Below are 23,813 nucleotides of genomic sequence, written 5' to 3' on the forward strand. Positions count from 1 at the left end.
GGCTCAGCTGAAAGTAGGCTTGGCAAAGGATGAAAAGAAAAATAAGAAAGGCATTCTACAGTTATGTAAACCAGAAAAGGAAAATATAGCCCAGAAAGCCAACCATATCTTGAGCTGCATCAAAGAAGCATAGCCAGCAGGGTGAGGGACGTGATGCTTTGCTCTGCATTGGTGAGACCTCAGCTGGAGCACTGTGTCCAGATGGGGAGTCCTCAGTACAGAAGAGATGTGGACCTGCTGGAGCATGTCCAGAGGGCCACAAAAATGATCCAAGGGATGGAACACCTCTCCTATGAGATCAGGCTGAGAGAGCTGGGGCTGTTCAGCATGGAGAAGGGAAGGCTCTGGGGAGAGCTTAGTCTTTCATTATTTAAAGGGCTCTATAAGAAGGAAGGGGATAGGCATTAACAGAGTTTGTTATGACAGGACAAGAGGAAATGGTTTTAAACTAAAAGAGGGGAGTTGTAGGTTGGCTATAAGGAAAAAATCTTTTGCAGTGAGGGTGGTGGGTTGCTGGCACAGGTTGCCCAGAGATATGATGGATGTCCCATCCCTGGAGACATTTAAGGTCAGGCTGGGCAGGGCTCTGAGCAAGCTGATCTAGCTGAATCTCCTTGTTAATTCATTGCAAAGGAATTGGACTAGATGGCCATTAAGGAGTCCTTCCAACTCTAACAATTCTCTGATTCTGTTCTATGAAACAGATAGACAGAAACAACTAAGGCAGTGGTATCTCTTGAAAAACAGTTTTGCTGATTTGGTTTGCAGGAATATATCCAACCATTCCTGTTCTGGAGTGTTTCATGCACCATTGAATTCAGTTCAAAACTTGTCCTTTGGAGGTTATGAGGCCCCCAAAAGCAGTAGCTCTGGCTGTAGTTCCCCATTTCCCTCCTCTCCTATCCCATCCCTGTGGATGACATGACTGATTGATTTACTTAAGGATGATTTCAAGGAGCATCTTTTGAACAGAAATGGAGGCAGGGACAGTAGGATAAACATGGAGTCAGATTTTCCTTTCATAGCTGTCCTTAACTATGTGGTGTGCTTAACTGCTATTTTCATCTGCTTGCAGAATACAGCATGATCCAGCCTTCATCAGCTTTAGCTTCTGCAAACATATTTTTTTTTCAAATATCTTCACAAGATTCTGGTCTCATTCCAGTCTCTTTAGACAAATCATAGGCAGTTTTCCTGAGGACTGTGACTGTGGCAGGTTGGCAATTTTGTTCACTCTCAGCTTTTCTTGTGTGTCTATTCCTAAATGCATATATCTGTCTGAAAATATTCTGTATGCCAAAGATAGCTTTCTGGAAATTCAAATAAAGCAAAATAGTCTGTTTGCTAGCCTGAAGGGAGGGAAGTGAAACATTGGGCTTGAAAACAAAATTGAGGGTATAAATATATCTGCTCTTTCAGTAAGCTGTAAGTGTTGAAAAGGATAATTGAATTGTAGTGAAAGTACAACATGCAGTATACTAAAACCATAATATGACTAACATCAGGATACTGGTCATATATGTTGGCAAAAATATGCCAACAAATATGTCAAAAAATAGATTGTATTTTACCTCATCAAGAGGATGCTCATTATAATAGTAAGAGATAGAAAGAATTAAGGTTTTGTAAGAAACCATCATGTTCCTGAGACCACATTTAAGACAATTTTCTTCTCTGCAGCATGCAGACATGGATGTAAGAAGTCTATTTTTCTGTCTTATGGTTTAGGGCAGAAAGACCCTATGCAGTGGGTCTGCTATCTACATGTCTTTGGCTTCATTAAGTCATCTATGTATACTGATGAAATATAATTATTTTCTGGATAACATTGATAGGAGATAGGTTGACAAAGGGTTTTTGAGCACTGCTAGGTTCCTGTTTCTCTCATTGATCTCTACAAGAACAATTATTATAATGATTCTAATCCAAGCTGCTATAATATAACAGGAATAAATGCTTCTTGGTTAATATGCCTCAATTAATGGGTCACCCAGTGTAGCTGCAGCAGGTTGTAAGTAAGTAGCTTTCAGGATGTGAGCCCAATTATAGGTTTTCTTTCCCTTTTTAGATGAAATGAATTCATAAGCCTTATTCAAATGAATCGCTCTCGTAGTCATTAATTATAGTATACACATGTTAATGACATCATTATCAGAAGATAACATAATGTCCCAAGGACCACGTGTCATGGTTGTCTCCTGTGCAAACAATTGTGCTTGATAACACAGCCTGTCACAAAACGTCAAAAGAAACCACATGGTGTCTTGAAATAATTGTGAAATTATCATGTATCACAGCTATGTATGTCATAAACAATACCATCATGACTAAATTTTTCATTAGAGTCTTGAGTACGGGATACTGAAGGGAAAAAAACAATTAACATTTTGAACATCTGAAATGCAGCGCATAATGCAGCAGTGAATTGTTTAAAGCACGCCCTGTGACTGAATCAAAATACATTAGTCATGAATTGAGGATATGCATAGTAATAGACCATATTAAGTAGCTTTGGAGACTTTTAGTGATTTTATTAAACATAGAAAGGAATATATATGTTTAATATTCTACTGTTTAGGTCTCATTTAATGCCTCATTGTAGCATGTATGAGGACTGAATAGTAAGATTGTAGAAGTTCTCAGTGTAACTTGTATTCTGCCAAGTGAAATCCAAGGGAAAAAAAAAAGAAAAAAAAAAAGTTCAGTGACAGAACTCCTCAGGACTTTTACTGCATCAGAATTTCACCCAAGTGGCTATCATTTCATTCTATAAAACTATAAGCAATCTCACTTATACCTCTGCAAAGAGATGCTGGTACAATAGCAACCATTTCAAATCTGTGGCTGGAATGTGGGTTTTCTGGCTGAAAGTCACAGGAACAGAGCTTTTGTCATTATCTGAGTCAGTTGGGTTAGTGTCATCCCACACTGCTAATCTGCCTTCTCCCGCAAGCCTGAAGGTGTTGAGATCCATCAGTGTTTCTGCAAAGCATGGGCTTATCTTCCTCAGGCTGATCAGCTTCAGCACAGCTTAAGTCTGGCTGCATTCAAACAATTTCCAGCAGATCTAGTAGGATGTCACCTGTCTCTTAGGAGACTGCAATTCTGCATTTTAGAGGCAGTGCTGGAGATGGGGCATTCACACCTCTCTTGACTTCAGAGGCTCACAGAAGTAGTGTTGTGGCATCGATGAGGAAATTACCTCTACCAGGGGCTAGTCTATGAACAGTACAACCAGAATTAACAAAACTAGCTGTGCTTTGATTTAGTCTCAATAGCTGTTAGGCTCTTCCTATGGTTAGAGGAGCTTCATTCTGTTTGAAAAAGGATCTTATTCAGATCAGATGAATTGCACAATGGTGGTGCCTACTTCTCCCTCTATACCTGCATCCGACACCTGTTCTGGTTTTGCCTCTCCACAGCCTAATGCAATAAGATTGAATACCTCCTTTATGTTACCTCTTTGTTAAGTGGAATCCACTGACAAACAACTTGGTTTTAAAGTTTCTCATGTTATCATCTTCCAGAGATGTTATTTTTTTAATCCTCAAGACTGTATAGACTCTCTGCTGATAGCAATAATATTGTTGCAGTCACACAGCAATTAGTTGTCAGTAGCAAGTCTTAGTCCCTCCATCTGCTTTCTCTATGCGGAGAGATTACTGTGTATGAAAGACATACATGAGTGAACCAGTCTTGCCAAAGCAAGTCCAAGACAGCTCATATGCAAATGTTTCAGAAAATTTAAACTTGACAAGGGTTCCTTCTTCTGCAGTGTATTTTTAAACATTGCTAGCTAGTTGTTTTATCTATTGAGGTACAGTAACAGGTTAATTCCCTTTTCTAGAAGGAGAGGCTTAAATATGCTATAATGTGAGCAACAATGACCTGATGTCTCTTTTCTTTCTGCACTGATTTTGTTTAGGCATTCCAAAACAAAAAACTCTCTGTGTGGAGGTGCTCGTGCTCTCCCTTTTTTATCTTAAAGCAACAGTTTAGTTTACATCTATATATTCTATGGTTCTAGGTAATTCCAAATAAGGAAGAGAACATTGTTTCACAGACTGCTTTTGAATTATGTATTTTCTTACCAGGAGTGATGATATGGCAGCTCTTGACATGATCTTTTTTTGCACTTCTTGAAATGTTTAATAAAATTAAAATAAGAATTCAGATTCCTCTCTGGTTTTCCATAAATTGGAGTACTAAATGTTCCAGTGTTTCTACTAAGCTAATTTTTCAAGTTTAGTCCAGCAGTTGCAAGCAAGCTCAGCCCTGATACATACAGTAAATTACCACTGACCCTTTTTTCACCTCTTTGCCTCTAAGTCTCATTCACTACAAGGGATGTCATCTAATTAAGAGCGCAACAGGGGCTTGTTCAGAAAGGAAAATAGACTTAGGGGGAAAAACATTGTATAACATTACTGGGATTTAGTCTAGCAAAATTTGAGGCAAGGAACATGAGGTCTGGATAGCAAAGTGTAAGAAACCAGTGAGATTTACAAGACTGGTAGGGCTGACAGTAGAAACTGGAGGAGTTTGCCAGAGCTGCCAACAGCTTTACAAGCTTGTGGAAAGAAAATCAAAGGATTATTATTTGTCAGTAGCAGCATTAAAAATGTATTTAGCTGACATGGGGCTGAGAAGATTTTGACTTTCTTAAGTACTTCAGAAATTACTGCATCTTTATTTTTTCCATAATTCACTAGAGTTCATCTCCCTAATGAGCTCTTCATTGTAGGACTGGCTCTGGGCGCTCAGTCTCTTATACAGAACAACTGAGTCAAGTATGCAAGATCAATATGGGAACATTTCAGAAGTTTCCAAATTATCCTTGGAAAGACTTTGTTTAATGTATTTTGATCTTTTCTTTTCAGCTTATGTAACTACCTCTAGAGATAGCAAATGTGCCCCGTGTTATCTGTAGATATACTTCATTTTCTAGACAATTAGGGCATATTTTTAGAAAGTCTTCAGGAATGTTAAGCAATTTTGTATAACTTGAACAGCTAAAAGTAAAGGAAGAAACATAGAAATGTCAAAGACTGTGGGAAGTCACCCTTTAGTAAACTGTAATTCTACCCTAGAAAATGAAATATAATGAAAATATCCCTTCTGGCATTCAGCAAGCCTAGCTGAAAGACAAGGTTGTTTATTTGTTTCATTTCTTGAAGTTTTTCACTACATTTTCTAACCAAGTGCGTAGCCAAAAACAAGGCAGGAATAGAAAAAGTTATGTAGTTCTCTAACTGCATAACCCTGATCACTGTGTACTTCCTGTAGTACTGAGATTGTCTTGTGAGAAAGCAATGATGGTGTAATTAAAATATGTATCATCAAACACGACCACAGCACAGTAGTAGACTGTAAGTTGCAGTTCTTCTGTATATCCTTGAACTGGCCATTTAAAATAAGTTTATTTCATAATCCATATCAGATGAATCCATGGAGGATTCCTTATTTTTCCGCTTATACTTTACTTCTTATATATATTTTATATAATTTTTTTCAAAGAACAAATGGATTTTCTATCAATTAACAGAGAGCAGTGAACTGCAAGTGACTCTCAAGATAAAATCTCAGAATGTTTTGATGGGATGTTAATAATCTGATTGTTAAAAGGGATTTAACCAGAAAAAAAACTAGGTTTGAGTAGTTATTTGCAAATGAGTAGTAGCATGGGTATTCAACATTAGATTGAGCCCTTTCCATCAATCACGCAGTCTGTTCTTAGCAAGAAGCCTAGAAGCAATCATCTGTGGAGAAAGAAATTAAAGTAGAAGCTGAACAGAAATTACTGAAAACTGCTTCATGGTAGAAAAGTGATTTTTGCCTCTGATTACACAATACCACAACTTTGTATGTTGTATTTTATTTCACAGAACAACTTTTTCAGTTCCTTGTGGAACAAATGAAAAAGTCAGACGTGTATTTTGGGAAAGTTAAGAACTGTAATACACATTTTTACTGATTTCACCATGTTATATAACCTCTAACTAAATCTCATCTGTCCAAAATACCAGGAGTAGATCAAGCAGCATACAGTCATGAAACAAATGGTACCATTTCTGTGCTTACGTCACAGTAGTCTTTATAAGACAAGCAACTCTGTTGTTTACTATAGTGTTTCCACAATTAAAAAAAAAAAAAAGTTGAAGTGCTTAAGCCACTTCATTGGCCTTATATCTTACCAGTCAGGTTATGAAAGGAGTTGTGTAGCCTGTGGAGGTGATAATGGAAAGCAATGCCTTTTGCCTGTTTGAACTCTCTCTGTATTCATGGTGAATGAAGTAGCATTACTATTCAGCAAGTGCTTGGTGCTATAAATGCAGTTTCATAACAGAGACAGATAAGCAAGAAGGGAAGCTTGCACAGCAGCTGATGGCTGTTGCACTTTTTAATAGGCAAAATAAACAGAAAATCTGTATGTCATAGACAAATGATAGCAGTTGCTTGCTAAAAATTATTACTTCAGTGATTTCTTTAATTTTAAATATGCTTGTGTATGGGAACTGCTGAGTCACGGCCTGAACCTCTGATTGATCACCTGAGGCGAGCACTGAGTCAGCCAGGGGAGCACAGGTGAAGGCAATTCAGCTGTGCTGCAGGAAGGGGTGGAGCCAGGCTGCACCTCTCCTAGACCCATTTAAGAGCTGGCTACCAGTAGGAAAGGATCTCATCTGGAGATCCCTCCTTCTGGTGTTTTGTGGTGAGCCCAGCATAAGGGTAAGCCTTCCATGTATTCTCTCTTGTTATCATGGTCCAATTCACCTTACTCCCTTGTTTATTTGTGATTGTAACATCTTGATATCCAATGATTATACAGCTTGTGAATGTAAAAAGAAAATGGTAGATATTTGCTCAGAGAATTAAAAGAAAGGCTCAGAAACATTTACAAAGTTTGATCAATTGACTTAACACCAGCAGATTTCATTTGTAAATTGATGCCCAATAACCAGGCACTGGTGGACCTGACTAGCCATGCCTAACCATGAATCTTCTGAAAGAAGGTGGTAATAATGACTGATTTGAGGGCTGTGGAGTTCAGAGGTTGGTGCCGCTCATAGTGTCAAGCCAGATTTAGGGACCTCACAGCACGATGGAATTTTCATTTCAGCCTGGGTTTTCTCCATTTTCAGATTATGTCTTGTAGAGCCAAGGAGAGGTAGGGCACTGTGGTATAGTCAGGGGCATAAGAAAACCTTTTCTTTCCATGTAGTCTTAAAAAGCAAGAGAATATTCCCAGAAAGTGATTAGATGCAGTTTTCAAAGCCTCACTTGGGTAATGTCACATCTTGATATCCTTACAACTAACTTATAGTTTGTATTTCTCACTGTCTGCTATGGGAAGTATTTTGTTTTGCATGTACAATCAAATGCTACTTGAATTACCTGAAGGTAATTAACTAACAGTTTTTTTCTGCCTTGTTTCACTTTGTTTATGTTATTGACTTTGTCTGAGTTTGCATAAACGGTTTGTCATGCTAGTAAAACAGAGAAAGGGGAGGGAGATACTGAGGCTTTTTGATTCAAGGTTGTATCCTGAAATAGGCTTGACTATACTGCTTACTCTGCCTGTTTGTAGCCTCTTTTTTCTTTTGTTATAAGCAACTGAATACTGAGCCAATAAACTATTTCAGCAGTTTCTCCAGAGAGCACACTGTTTTGGTTGGAAGAAATCAGCTCTTTACTGACAGATACATGATAGTCCAAAGTACCAACAGAACTGGTTCCAAAAACATTCCTTCTGACTTACAAGAAACTGTAAAATGTGTCATAGAATAAACAAGACCTGGAGGAAGACCTCCCTCTGTATGCGACTAATAAGGTTGTTATATATTGTATAGTCTCATGATATTCCATTGTACATGGAATTTTCCTTTTATAAAAGAATATAATATAAAAATCAAAAAATAAAAACAAATCCCCAGAAACTTGGTGTTTCTACACCAAGTTGGTTGTTCTGTACCAGCACTTAAAACTCCTGGATATCCTAGAGCCAAACTCCTTGTGAAGATATTTTAATAATTTACATAACAAAGTTAGATCTAAGTATTGACAGTGTGTATGTATTTTATGGATGTGATTAAAATAGAAATCTGTTTTAAACAGAAAACAGAATCTGGTTAAAATATATGTATATATATTTATGTTGACCATGTAACCAGCTGCTTCATTTATTATATTCAGTGTTCATTACATAGAATGTGAATCTGTGTTTAGCATCATTACTTCTTTCTTATTTTGCATTATCACTACTGCTAATTTGGCTTCTGCTGTATGTGAAAGAGGGAACAGAAAATCCTATTCACCTGAAATATGATGGAAAGGAAAAAATAAACCAAGTCCCTTACTACATTTGTGCTGTCAGAAGATACTGTGGAGGGAAGTGACCTGGAGCCCCCCCATGCCATGTGCTTTATTCAGGAAATGGATGGCTGTAATTTACTCCTGCCTGAAACACTAGAATTTATGATGCCTTCCCTTGGCCAAAGGATAAACATGGTCTCCAGAGAAATGGAGCTGCTTTTTTTTTTAAAGACAGTATTGAAAAAAGAAGTCCATAGAGCAGCTGAAGGTCAAAGGAAAGAGACAAAGATTGTTGCTTTTTCTTCATTTCTGGGTAATCAAAGTAACTCTGTTTTTGACTCTGTGAAAAACAGTCTTCATCTCATACATAGATGGATGTAAACATAAACCCCTTGATCCCAGAAGTACACCAGTCATATAGCAAGATATTTTGATGTTGGGAGCAGCAGCTTAAAATTAGGCTTCAAAAATCCTTTGCACCTGTTCTTTGATTCACAGCTGGATGAGCATATTGGTCCCTCTGAATAAGCCAGAATAACCATAACCCTAGTTCACATTAGGGTCTAAGACATTTGGGTACTGAAGCCAACTTGTCAGCTGCTGCCTTTGTCTGGAAGCTTTAATAATTGTTCAGTCTTGAAATCGTCAGTGTAAAGACAGCCTTTAGGTTTCAAAAATATTTTGAAGCACAAAAAATTCCACAAGTGGGGTCCTAACTTTAGAGTTAATTGAAACAAGTGAGATTTTACCTTTCTGATGTTCTGCTGTTAAGAATGACTGCTTGTTTATGGGTACATGTATCTCACAGAACTACTATATTATATATATTTACCCTATGAATACTGTGTTTATTTAAGCTCTCATAGGTCTTCAGTACTAGCAATTCCTTCTTTCCATAAGATATTTATTTTAAAAAAATCTTTAAGAAAGTTATCCATCATCTTTTTCCTGGACTGTTCTGCCTTTAAGGTGGTTTCCCTTTCTACTAAAATCTTTCTTCTTTTTTTGACCAGCTGAAGAGATCTGTTTTCTGTGTAGAAACTTCCAGCTAGTTGAGAAGCTAAAATAGGAAAAAAGACCTCACAGCAAAATGTAGAAGATAGACTAGATTGTGAATCAAGTTTGTGAGGTGTTTTTAAGCAACAAGTGGAGCTAATAGTCAGTATGTGATTTGACCATTCACAGATCATTCTCTGATCTCTGTGACAGAGAGCAAACATTGGAATTTTAACTGGAAAAAAAACAGATTAATATCCATTAAAATAAGTGCCTTCAGATCTTTTTATTAGTTTCTTCTTCTACCCAGTTGAATCTCCTTTCCCATCTTTCCTACAAAGAGCAGCATTTATTGGCATCCTAAGTAACCACCAGAAGTGAGGTTAGGATGAATGAAACTGCCTAATTCTGTGAACATACTCTAACTCCACACATACGTGAAAAATTTTGTGTATGTACACAAAAGCCATAACATCTTTCTGATGTTATGCAGCATATATATTTATTTTTATTTATATTTTATGTTAATGTATTTATGTAGTAAATGCCTACCTTAATATATAGAGTACCTTGCTGATTTTAATATCTTTTTTATTGTTTTATTTTGTAGAGTTTTTGTTTGTTTGTTTTAAGGCACAATATCACTGGAAAACATGAGCTTTGATCAGGATATATTTTATATAATTCTCATGAGCCTTTTAGGTGTTGGAGGCTGTGAAATGACATGTGTTCCTATCATTAGACTATTGGATGCTATTAGGATATCTGCAGCTATCTAGTCAGTAAAAACACAGTTCTTCCGGAAGGCCAAGCAAGACTAGTTCTACCAGAGCTCACTTTCTTATACATTAGCAGATAGTATTTCATGCCTTTTTAGCTCAGAATGGTGCTGTTATAGATCCAAGTCACCATGCTTACTTGCATGAATGAGCAGTGAATGAAAAACATTAATGTCCCAGCATGCACTGCTCACCAATACTCATTTTTGTTGTAGCCAGTGTTTCTTAGCATGTTTCTGCTTGATTTAAACCCATAAATACCTCAGTTATTGCTTGCTTCTCTTTCACTAAGAGGGACATTTACACAGGTCACTTTGCAGCCTCCAAAACTGAAAAGACTCATGAGAATTATATAAAATATATCCTGATCAAAGCTCATGTTTTCCAGTGATACTGTGCCTGAAAACGAAAACAAAAACAGCAACAAAGAAACTCTACAAAATAAAACAAATTAAAAAAACCTCAACAACAAAAATTGACCTCTAAACTGTTATTTTACGTGAAAGAGCACAAATTGGAAGTTTAAAAAAGAACAAATTCTAATAAAATGAACACTCCCCGGTGCCATTCTGCAGTCTCTGTTTTTTACTGATTTGTTTTTAAGAAGTCTCAAAAAACAAGACCACTGTACTTTACAATTGCAATAGCAATAATCCTCTCATTAACATTAAAACTTGATGATGCCTTTGTGTCAGACTGAATTCAATTTAAGATCAAAGCAATTGGAGAATGTATCTAGAATTATATATTGCTAGTTTTAACCATACTAACAGTTCTGCTCTTTACTATTTGACTTTTATACAGGATGAAGAAAGACAGTAATTGGTCTGGAACAGAAAGTTACCCTAGGAATGCATACTTAATGGATGCATATTTCTAATATAAATTTTTAGGCATCCATACTTTTCAGCAGTGATGATGGTGATAAGACTGTCCATTAATTTATTGTGGAAGGAGGTGATCTTAGTCATAAATATTTTCATAAATAATTATATACATGTTGAAGTATTTATATTTTTTTTTATAAATCTTTGATAACTTATTTTTCTTGACAATTAGACAACCTCCGAGAATACGGATTTTTTTTTTTTTTTTTTTTCTCTCCAGTGCTTCATGTGGATTACAATAATTTGTCACAAATTTCCAGAGGCTTTTACTATAACTGACTGCAGGGAACAAAGCTGTCAGCTTATCATTTTCCATTTTCTTTCTCCTGGTTTTTAGGAAGTACAGTTAGACAAAATGGGAATTGAAGCTGCATGACAATGAAAAAGAAAGTCACATTCATTTTGATACCATGTCACAGTCAAAGGAAAGACCAAAAAATAGAAGCAGCTGCTGGTCTCACGAGTATTATTTGCAGGCAGCAGTTTGCACTATACAAACATAAAACTAATGCAAGAAAAGATCTCAGGAAGAGGGCAGAATTGCCTCTGCGATTTGAGAGAAAAGGCCTTTTTATTTTATTAATGTGTCTTTTGGTTAAAATTCATAGTTGTCATGCAAAATAAATCAACTTCTTTTTCTATAATATGACCTGAAACTGCTTCTGAGTGAATAAGATATGAACCCTAAATGTTCACAGCCTTTACCTTGACATATTCAATCAGATAATCAGATCGTGAGGCGCTGGTGAAGCTGCCAAGTACTAGGGACATAATTGTCATTCTTATTAAAGCTTAGAATCAAACAAGGCCTGTTCTAGCTTCGAAATGCATGTTTGAATAATACTTATAATCAAAGTAACTTTGTTTGCATCAGTGGAATAGCTTGCTGAAATCATCTGTTAAAGTGAATAGAAGCCTTATTCATTCCCACGTGGTGATATGTTCTTTCAGATTATTTTTTTTTCAAGATTACCTTGTAGAGATACTTAATGTTCTGATAATGCAGTTTTTACACACTGCTGAATGTCATGTTTAGATACGGGATTTGTAATGCCAACTTAGATAGCTGGGACATGGGCTGATCATACTCATGTTTGCTTTTTCTCTATTATTTACATCTCCTAAATCTCATAGTTGTCACTACTCACTAAATATAAAATGGTAGTTTCTATGGAGCCCAGTCTCTTTTGCATAGCAAGTACTGTTTTTTCATACTGCATTTTCAAAAAGTTTGTTGTTGAACTGTTAATGAAGCTCTTGCCTATTTTCCAGAAATCTGTTCAGGTAAAAGATGCTAATGAAAAGTCAGCAGTACTCCTTGTAGGGCAGCTTGGGAGTAAGAAGTCCTTTCATTTGGTATACTTTATTAAAAATAAATAAATAGAAATATGTTCATCAACAAATTATCTGAATTTCTGTAATGTATTCTGTAGACTCCTGAAACTAACACTGAGTAAATAATTCAGCCCATCACATTAATTCTTCGTTTTTTTTCCTTTTCTACTAAAAATTGTCTGGTTTATATGTTTGAAACAATTTCTCCTAGTTTGAAACTTCAGCTGTAATTAATTTCTAAGGATATGCTATTTGATTTTGAAATGTATACTATACTGATTATTTAGTAACTGCTTGACTTAGCTAAGTAATATTTCTATTTGAGACTCGTATTGCTTACACAACAAATTCATTACTAATTCTAGGCAACAATAAAATATGCATTCAAAATTCACTTTCATGAAATATTTAGATATTTGAGATTGAATTTTTTAAAAAATATTTCTCCTAAAATAATATAATAAAATCTCTGAGAAGTTTCACAATAAAGGAACATGACTGGGTCACAGACATGAAATTCATGTTTAAAATGATTGATTATTGAAAGAAGACACATTTTTATTATTTGCTAATTTCCAATATTTCATTAATTAAAACAGAAGAAAGTAAGTTAACAGTGTACTCATTATTTTTGTGAAGTTAATTTACGTTCAAACAATTGGATGCTTACTTTTGTGTTAACGTTCTTTTACCCCTTGAGACAATGTGATGTTCTTTCATTTTGAGGATGAGGGCTAAGAGCAATATCTTCAACTGCTAGGGAAGTCACAGTTTTGCTAAGAAACAGTGTGCTTAAAGGACCATAAAGTGCCATTAAAGTACCATTAAGCACCCACTGATTTAAAATTTTCTGCTAGTTTCATTGTACCATTTGAATTCTGGAGAGATGCTACTTAAGTAAGCAAAAGTGTCACAACAGAAAAGGAAAGGTGAAGTTAAGAATTCAAGTTATTTGCTAATTGACTTGAAAAAGTAAATTATATTTGAAAATAAGATAATCAATAGAAAACAATTAATTATAGGGTGAGAACTTGACTCTTTTAATGTTAGTAATTCATTTTTATGAACTGTCTTTACCCAAGCAAAAGTAGGTTGGGGACTTAAATATTAAATTGGAATTGAAATTCTGTTTTTTCAATACAATTCAATTCAACTTTAGAGCAGCTTTCTATTACCCAAATTCCTTCCTCATCCATGATGCTATTTTTACCTGAGGTTGTTAAACCATTAGAGAGTATGGTTTCTCTATCTCTAGGTGTATGAGAAAAGCAGATGGAGTTCATCACTTTTGAGGACACAGGTCACCTGGTTAGATGAATACTGTTACAGAAATCTTTCTGTTGAGGCTAGATTGGCAGAGACGCTTGCGCGATGGATCCCACCACAGTGGTAGACATTTCCACTCTGTGGAGCTGGGAGCAGGGCTACTCTATGGATGGGTGACCTCAAATTGGCCATTTCAGGCTTGCTCCCGTGAAGAAGTAAAGTTCTGTGGGAGCTACGCTCAGTCAAGGCGGAAATCCTAAAACTAGGAGATGTGGAGAATAAGATTTGATATTAGAAAAAAAATTCTTCACTGAGAAAGTGATTGGGCACTGAAACAGGCTTACCATGGCAGTTGTCCCTATGTATGTCAGAGTTTAAGAAGTGTTTGGACAGTGCTCTCAGACAAAGAGTTTGATTTTTGGATGGTCCTCTGTAGAGTCAGGAGTTCGACTTCATGATGTTTGTGGATCACTTCCAACTTGGATTATCCTATGGTCCTATGGAGATATGGTGAGGCATATTAATGTGCCAGGAATTGCATCATGGGCAACAGTCAGGACATATCAATTATCAAGCACACTCAAAGACTAACTGTGTTCAGTTATGCCCATGCCCCTTTTTTCCTCTGCTGCTTCCTTTCCATTCTCAAAAGCATATTTAATCTTGATTAATGTTTGGATAAGAGCAGCAATCTTAACACTTAAAACAGCTCAAAATACATTGTACAGTGTCGCATGACATCTCCCATCAGTTGTATTGTTGTCTATGTGGTCTCATCACCACAGTGTTTCTTGAAAAATTATCCTTTGGAAACTACAGATAGCAGTAGTTCTTAAACACATGGAGAACTTCATTTGATCATAGAATCATTTAAGGATGCCGCTTGAAAATTTATTGTTTAATTACAAATTGAAAGTCTTGTCAAGATAATTGTTTTCTTTTTTATTTGCACTCACTGGTTCCTGGTAAACATTCAGCAATGGCAGAAAATAAAAAGGCAAATAAAGGAATTTTTACTGAATCTCAGGAAATGTCCAGATTTTATTTCATTTTAAAGTTAAATATGAGGTTTTTATTTTGTGTAAAACACTTTCATGAGTATTACGAGTAATCTCCACTCCTGAATTTTGCACTTTGATTTTTTGATAATGAAGTTGTTAATAGTGTGAAACAATTAGGTTACTCTGCACAAATTTGACACAAAGAAGGGGAAGGTAGTGGGTTGAACTGGGAAAATGAGTAGACAATTCAGCTTTCCATATGGAAAGCCATATTTAACTAAAGAGATCTGCTAGATTAATGCTGCCATCGCTGAAATGGAAATCACTATAGTCTGTAGACTGTGTATTCTAGTTTGTCCAATAGGCCACCTTTATTATGACTGGCCAGTTCCACCTGGCATGTTTCAGCTTCAGAGGAAGATGAGGAGAACTCCAGAGGAAAGAGACTTGGATTATTTTGTCTGATTGGAAAATCTATTTCAAAATTGTGGAACATGATACTTCCATATGCATGGCAGCATTATCTTTCCTTCCAAAATTCTCTTACATAAATGCATGTCAATGTACGTGTGTGTTTGAAAGAATATGAGAGGATCCACGTTTAGATGCCACATTTTATGACATCTAAATAATCTCAGTATACTTCTAAATGCATTCAGTCAAATTCTTTTAAAGGCATCCTAGGAGAATATCTCATACATATACTATATACCATAGTTTCAATTTGCTTGTTTACAGTTTTCTAAATTATTTTGTCAGTACAGAGGCAGTATATTTAACTCAGTTATTTGCATCAGTAATTTGATAAAAGATAGTTGGAGGATGAAGAAATACGTTGCCTAAAATATCTTTGAGAACATGGCTTTGTTACCAGAAATCTTTTGACGTAGAAGAAGATAAAAAAGAAGAGCTTATGATTTAGGACCATTGGAGATAAATTGCGAGGAGTGAAAAATTAGCTTTGAAAGAAGGGAAAAATATTTAGCTGTGAGGCATTGCTATGGTAATAAGGAATCAGTGTGGAAAATTATGTGACAGGAAAGGAAGGATAAGTAGGGATAAAGCTGAATCTGAAGAATGAAGTCATCTTTCTTTTTGCATTTTTATGCTGTTCTTATTAAGAAAGTTGGATGGAAAAGAAATTGAGCTTTGCTAGACAGCCTCTGTTTTTCAGAAAGGAAGCAAGATGGTCATTTCATTTGGTACTGTTACCCATGAGGGGACTCTTGGTAGACACTTATATAGGAGAGTGGTATGTGGAGAAGTCTCTGAGATAGACTCCTCAAGGTCCATGGAATTTAAATTCAGTTCCTGCATCCCATTTTTTTTTTTTTTTGGTGCGGCACACAATGTGTTGATACCTGAGAAGAAGGAGGAAGGTAAATCTGCCAGTATAAGGCTCAAAATGCTGAGAACTCCTGCCATGAGGCATGGGTACTCCAAGTGCTCAGGCACCTTATAGGGAGAAATGTTCAGAGTAGGCTAAGTACATGCTCCCTTCATCATTAGAGGGCAACAGGATGTTTGGAGTAGTAGATAAGTAGAGAGATATTGATAGGGAAGAAGACTGCAGTTTTAGACAAAGTATGCAATTTAGGGCACTTGGGATGTTGGAAAGATTTCATTAGGGAAGGAAAATGAAACTGGAAAAAGAAAACGTGTCTGTGGGGAGCCATGTGGGAATATGAAGAGGTTGCAGTAGGAAGAAGGCAGGGAGAACTGAAGGGAACATGAATTTATTCCACTGAGGGAAAATGAGAGAAAAGTGCAAAAGTGCTGTGAATTATGAACTAAGGAACACGTTGGAAGCCTGAGAGATTATGGAAGAAAGAAATGGGGTGACAAAAACTAATGATGGTAATGTGGATTCTTTAATAACCTGCCACTCATCTGAATTGTGTCTCTTACTGCATAAGGAAATATATTGGTCTAGTTTAAGTGTTGCAGATGAAGGCAGATATATTCAAGTGCACATACCTATGTATATGGGGCCCACAAATCAACAACTATTGAGATTTAGTAGTTTCTTTTTTCAGACACAAAAAGATGATGGCCCCAAAAAGTGCCATTCTGATAGCCTTGTTGCAAGTATCAGTGTCTGGAAAGAATCCTGGTAAAGCTGAAGCTATTTCCATTATCTAGAAGATTATATCAGACTTGTCCCGATTTTCTGTACTGATCATTCATCATCTTTTCTGATGCTTTTCTTTGACGAAACTAATTGGTATATAATAGCAACATAGTCAAACAAGACATACATTGTCACTAATTTACATCACTGCCTAAAGAGCCTCATGGCTTTCACAAGACTTTCCTAAGTATTTTTCCTGTAATTATATCCCACCTCATAATTCTAACCCACAACTCTGCAGCTCTGATAATTTTAAAATCGGTTTATTATGGTTCAGGAGACCTTTGTACAGAAATGGCTGCATCCTGACATATTGTCATATTCAAGCATCAATAGCTCTGACATCTGAAAAGGTCATGCCACCAAATATTAACATTTTAAAATAGAAATTATAATAATCCATTTAAATACAGAATTTTTATTTTTTTTTAATTTATTTAATTTCTATCTGGTAGTCATAGAAGCAATCTATGCAGAAGGAAGAACAGAGAAGGTCTCAGACCAGCTTCTCTGCCAGTGTCATCTTCTTAAAATTGATATCCAGAGAAGTTCGGATGGAGTAAGTTGTGATGAGGAGAGGCAAGTGTTCATGCATAAAAAAGAGTATGCATAGCATAGAAATGAGTATCATAGAGCTAAAGGCACCTCTGGAGTGCAAGGCCTTAGCAAATGGACTTTTTAAGTCCACCTCAAATATTTCAAAAGGAGTGGACTGATACATTTAGGGGAAGCAGCTCTGAATGTTATCAAGGGCTTTCTAGATTCTCCTAAGCAGATAAATGATCATAACTAGGAGACAGACTTCTGGACTTTTGTTTTGTTTTTTTTTTTTTCACACAAATGCCTAACTTCTATTAATTGGTAGACAAATTATATGGTAAGAAAAAGACAGTTGAGGACATTAAAGAGAGCATCTTGTTTAAAAAAATGAATTATCATTCCAAAATATGAAAATACTTAAATTTTAAGTCCTTTCTTGTTAGGCAAGAGAGTACTTTAAAACTTAAAAAATTTTAGATTTCTGAATGATTAATGAGATTGACAATTATGTCTCAACTGTTCTGCAGATTCTGCAACTAACTTTCAGATGTATTAAGCACAAATCAAAATAGGTTTGTTTTCAGTTTAATTATACTTGCAGTTCAGTACAGTTTAGTTATGTGCTCAGCACACACATGGACTGTAAGTCCTTTGGTGAGGTCTCTTTTCATTTTGTACATCTCCTTGTTTAATGGAGCCCTCATTTTGACAGGCCATTAATGTCATATGCAAGAATATAGCATATATCTGTCAGCAAATAAAACAAGTAAATGTACTTTCTATTAGCTTTGTGCACATTTGTGATGAATGTATAATAATATGACTGCCTCTCCAGAAGGAATAAGAAATTTATATCAGTTCTTTATTGGCCCCATTTCTGAATGCTTATTATTTACAATAGTTTTATGTGCTGTGCATATTTTAATCATGGTACAAATTGTCCTGTGGGCAAATTTAATGGAGGCAGGTTTTGTTTGTATGTTCATCTTCTGTCTCTGTAGCCACACTGGCCAATCCTAGGTCCTCTCTGCTAAGTTCCCTTTGAAGCTCATCTTCACTCTTAAGAATTTCTCACATAAAAGTAAAATTAAAATCCTTTCTCACATTTTCAACCATCTGGTCAAGTATGAACAGACTGAATGAGACCTGAATGGCAGACCAACACTGTCAGGATATCTCACTGAAATGCCATCTTTGTTGCTTTGTCTCATTTCAGTTCCGGCTATGATAACTTCCTATCCAAATACAACCCTGGCAACACAAGGTCAAAAGAAGGAGATGAGCTGCACAGCACATGGAGAGAAACCCATCATAGTCCGCTGGGAGAAAGAGGACCGAATCATTAACCCTGAAATGTCCCGTTACCTTGTTTCCACCAAGGAAGTTGGAGACGAAGTGATCTCTACTCTACAGGTAAGCAAATAAAGTGACACGACTCATTTACATGTGCGAGATTGCTGGCTGGTTTGATTCTGATGGGAATGCACAGCTACTTTTGTCCTAGGACAGAGCCCCATCCATGGCACAGCCTTGAAGAGCTAGGCCACTAAAAGGAGGTACAGGAAATGTCTGCATCCCACCTCCAGGGAAAATCACTCCCCATCTCCATCTTCTCATGCTCAGAGCCAATAAGAGAACAAGCCTGACTCACAGCCCCTACCATCTTTTGTCTCAGGAAGCAACACAGAATAGTGCTTTGGCTTGTCCTTCCTAAGAGTGTCATGGCTCAATTTTGACTACACTGCCAATAAGCACTGAATGATTATCTGACAGCTAGTCCAAGGTGCATCAGGCTTATCTTCACCAAAATCATTAAGCTGTTCTGATATAAAAATGCTGTCTTCTAAGGTACTTCTATTTTCTTCCTCTGTTTCACTTCATGGGGCTTGTGAGCTACCATTTTATAAAGTCAGGCTAGTCATCAGATTCAAAGTGAGATAGAAGGAAAAGACACATAGATAAGTAAGTAGTAAGTAATCTATGTACAAATACCAGTAGTATTTAATACTCATCATACACAGTAGCAGAAATGACCAAGCCACCTAGCAAATGGTCATAATCTGCATCTTCACTTCTACTTCTCTCACAGGCAGGTCTTTGGTGATGTGGCAAGCATGCATCTTGACTTGACTGATAAATCTGTATGTGGGGCTCTATGAATGCCTAAGTGGTTGATGTAGGTTACTTTGAGGACCTGCATGAGTAGCACTGCTGATCTACGGAGTTAATCTCCCCCCTAAGTGCTGTGGATGCAAAGGAAACTCTTGCTGTTCTGGTGTCACTTACAGTGGGTGGGGTTATGATGTTGCCCTCACTTTACCAGGATACAACTTTTTTCACTCATATTTGAACTTTGCCAGCACAAGCAAGTTTCCAGTCCATTGCTTTATATTTTTACATGTGCTTTAGAAAATGAAAAATAAATTGCTTATATATATATATATATATATAGTTGACCAAGGACATATATGTCTTGATTTCCATTTGTCAGCCATATTCCTAAAAGCATTTTCACAAGAATAATTCTCTAGCTTTCTGATGGTTCCATCTATATTCTGTTGTAACTCTTAAGATGTATGTCTTTCTTTGCTAATCAAAAATTGTATTGGATGATATCCAGTAAAGTTTTGATTTTGTTCTCTGTGAGGGAGCTCTGTCATGGATTTTTATGAGGGACGATAAGAGTGAACTTGTATATACCAGTATAATTGAACTGTGTGCACTACTTAATTACAGAATGCACCTATAGACATTTCTGCCTTCATTCTGTCTTTACTGTAATAGGATAGTGCCTGGTTGCAAAACAGTATTTATTTTGGGAAGGCTGGAGACCTGCTTGGTGAATTCTCTTCTGAAGCAGTTATATGTAGTTGTGGCATCCTACATCCTTATCTTTATTACATACAAAAAACTGAATTTTGGGAGAGAATATGCTCTTGAATAAGAAAATGCTAGGATTAAGATTGTCTTCAAAGCCTTTAATTCAGTGGTTTTTTTTGCGTGCATGATGATGTGATCTTTAGTTGTATACTCAGCTTTTATTTTTTCTGCAGGACCCCTGCCTCAGTCAGGCATGACTTGGATTTTCTCTGGAGTTGAATTAGGGTTGAGTAATGAAAGACACTGTGTGATGCAAGGCTGATCATTGAAACCAAACTTTTCACAGGTGGCCAATAATTGTGTGTTCTTTGTTTTCTAGGTACTTGCCTTGAGCCCTTGGGGTCTGATTTGCAGAAGTACTAAGCCCTCATAGCTGCAGCTTAACTGAAAGGAAGCTGTTAAGAACGCATGAAATGCTATTTATTGCTAAGTCTCTGAGAGGGAAAAGAAGGCCCTAGATGTATCAAATTGGGCTCTGAAATTTTTTGTTTTTCTAGCTTAAAACTCAGCCACATGTGCAACTTACCTGAGCAGTCACCACATCTCAGATGGTAACTCTCCAATATCCTTATAGCAAGAGGGAAATAAATCCCTTTGTTTTAGCCAGTGGTAAATAAGGGTTGCACTCAGATTACCTTGGCTTTGCTGAGGAATAAAGAGCATAAGGAGTTACGATGGCTGAGCTAATAAGTAGCAACTTGTCAAGCAGCCCCAAACATTATCATATGTCTGGTTCCTTAATTCCCCATACAAAATGGTGGTATAATACTCTTCATGATGTCAGGGTTTATGAAAATACATTCCCTCATGTTTCTGAAATGAGTATTGCACAGAAAATACTTTGAGAGAATGAATAAGTCTATCTTGAGGGCACAGTTTGAACTGTGTGCAGTAAATAAAGTGTGGAGAGCACATTGAATGATAAGAAAATGGCATTCAGAATATCTGTTCATTTATAGAATCTTCTCTCTCCTGTACTTTGAATGATGCAGTGGTCCTGTAGAAAAATACCATTATGATCACGTATGTAAAGAAAATACAATTTTCTATGTTGTTAAATAACAAATTGAAGAGAAAGACCACCCAAATTTTATTATGAGGCATCAAGCTGAATACTGCAGGGTTCACCAGCAGTGTTTGAACCTTTATTTCCTCCACACAGACTTCAGCCACTTGAATTATTTTCAGAAGTAACTGGAAAATTTTGGAGGCAGCAGGAGGCACCATTTTGTATGGAAAATTTCAGCCAACTGTTAAATGCTTGGCAAACTTACGAGTGACTGGAAACAAGGCTCCTAATGAGAAGCAACAGGAATAGGTGATGCTCCAACTCCTCTCTACACATGCAGAGCTGATAGCCTGCTTCCCCAACCTAAGTGTTGCTAGTTTGATAAGTCTTACTATTTTGGATGCTTTACTGTGCATATGTATGCTAGAGTATAACATACAATATCTATTTACTACTGTCAAGTAAAACAGTTTGTACAATTTTTCTTGCACCACGCAGAAAAGCTGTTGGTTTATTTTCTCTGCATGTTGTTCAATCAATCACTTCTTTTCAAACCACCTATAGATTTTGCCAACTGTGCGTGAAGATTCTGGCTTCTTTTCCTGCCATGCCATCAATTCTTATGGGGAGGATCGTGGAATAATTCAGCTCACTGTGCAAGGTAGGAAGAGGACAACATAAGGAAAAATACACAGCTATTGTAGTACAGTAAGTGTATGCCATGCTCAGAAATCTGCTGGGGGAGGGAGGCCCCGGTTCCTAATTGAGCGTATTCCTCATTGTCAAAGAAATGAGGAGCTGCATTAAGATTCTCAGTCTCTCATTTTCATCTCAGCATTACAAATTAAATCAAAACAAAGGATAAGCTCCAGAGTCTTTCTAGATCTGTATAAATTAATAAGCAGAGCTTTTTCTTAAATACACTAGCTGATTATCTATTAAAGATATTTAAAACTAACATATTCAGTAGGAAGAGCGGGTAAGAGAGGGTTACTTTTGGGGGAAGGGATAGAAGGTTGCATTGTTTTCAAAAGAACAAATGTGCTTAAAACCCCACTAAAGCAAAAACAATCTGATTTTATTAAACCTACTGTGTTTTGACAAACAAAATATTTCAAGTTTAATCAGTCAAAATAAATTTTAATCAGTCTGTACAGCACAAGCTCTAAGAACCTGTATTGCCTGGGGCTGGGTTTCCCCTCCTGCAGGATTTCACTCAGGCAAACAGCAAATTCTGAAGCAGCTAAGATGCAGAGCAGAGGCAGGATTTGGCCATTGGCCACCGCTTACTTCTGTGATGCTTGTTCCTGCAGTTGTATGCCTTTGAGCATGAACACAGCCACTCTCCAGAACTTGCAAATTTCTTTTCCCTCACTCCAGAGTTCGTGTATCTGCAGATTTCACTGAATGTTTAATCACAGGATCACAGAATATCGTGAGTTAAAAAGTACCCACAAGGGTCATCCAGTCTACTCCTGAAGCAGTCCTATCACTAAATTCAGGTGGAATTTGGGTCAGGCTCTCAATTGCACCTGAGCTCCTTTACACTGCCTTGACAATTTAAAAGCGCACTCGATTCAGTGCAAATGCTGGTTATTTACGTCCTTAATGCTGTAGAGGTAGAAAGAGATTATAGTGTAGTTCAGGCTTTTAAATGCTCATAAAATTGATTGTTAATAAATTAAGTCTTTAAACATACTCAAAGAGGCAGAATTCTTCCTCCCTTCCCCTACCAAATTTAGTAGTTTAATATTAATATTTCTATCACCAGCTTTTATGTAGAAACCGTAGAAGTATCTGTAAAACACAGTGTTCAAGGCAAAAATATTTCCCAGTCCAATCTGCAGCGCTTTTAAGGAAATGCAGCTACATGTTGCATATTAGAAGGTTAAACAGAAGTTAGTATTCAGTATTACATCAGTGAGTCTTAGTTGAAAAGAGCCTTCTCGTTCCTCTCTTGGGTATTCTTCAGTGAGTGATTAACTGGCTTGGGGTACTAATGAGTGACTGGAGAATTCAACATGAAAGCTTACCTCCAGTAAGCCATGTCAGTGCCACGCTCATTAGTGTTATCTTGTTACTGACATGAACTTTCCTCTGACTGAAACTCTGTATGTGTGTTTACTCAGAACCCCCTGACCCTCCTGAGATAGAAATCCGAGAGGTGAGAGCACGCAGCATTGCCCTCAGATGGACCATGGGATTTGATGGAAACAGCCCTATCACTGGCTATGATATTGAATGCAAGAACAAGTCAGGTAAGAAATAATCTTCCTCTGAAGTAATCCCTGTCACTCTCTTCATCATTGCACTTGTATTGTAAAAGGTAATCCATAAATTGAAAATGCCTGTTGGAGAATTTTACTGTGGTTTATTTAGTCTTTCACAGTCAAATTTATCATCATTTGTTGTCTTTTTTGGAAGTAACGGCATTATGTGTTACAACTGCTGCTTTTTTCATTTACTTGAGAAAGAGACAAGTAGGAAGGGAAAATTCTGTTATTGAAAAAAAAGACATACTAAGTGATAGCTGGTAATGGTGATTTTACTAGCTGATTCTTGATCCCTATCTTTTCTCCATTTGAATTATCATTTTCTGTTTCACTCAATAGAAAAATACCTGCCTTTGTAAATCATCTTCTATTTTCTATCAATATGTGAATACATAGCATCTTA

General features: G+C 36.7%; 1 protein-coding gene across 4 annotated transcripts in view; it reads left to right on the forward strand.

Annotated features, from left to right (window-relative positions):
• Positions 1-23,813, forward strand: part of DSCAM (DS cell adhesion molecule) — a 461,893-nt gene that overhangs the window by 339,848 nt on the left and 98,232 nt on the right. For 3 of the 4 annotated variants that reach the window (XM_052674351.1, XM_052674353.1, XM_052674352.1), the window contains exons 12-14: positions 18,465-18,661; positions 21,702-21,798; positions 23,267-23,395. In XM_052674351.1, the coding sequence (XP_052530311.1) occupies positions 18,465-18,661; positions 21,702-21,798; positions 23,267-23,395 (423 nt within the window). Of the gene's footprint in view, positions 1-18,464; positions 18,662-21,701; positions 21,799-23,266; positions 23,396-23,813 lie in introns of those variants that run through there. The other variant, XM_052674354.1, reaches the window with a different exon arrangement.

Source organism: Tympanuchus pallidicinctus, unplaced genomic scaffold, assembly GCF_026119805.1.
Source record: "Tympanuchus pallidicinctus isolate F22 unplaced genomic scaffold, pur_lepc_1.0 scaffold14, whole genome shotgun sequence".
Classification (NCBI taxonomy): Eukaryota; Metazoa; Chordata; class Aves; order Galliformes; family Phasianidae; genus Tympanuchus; species Tympanuchus pallidicinctus.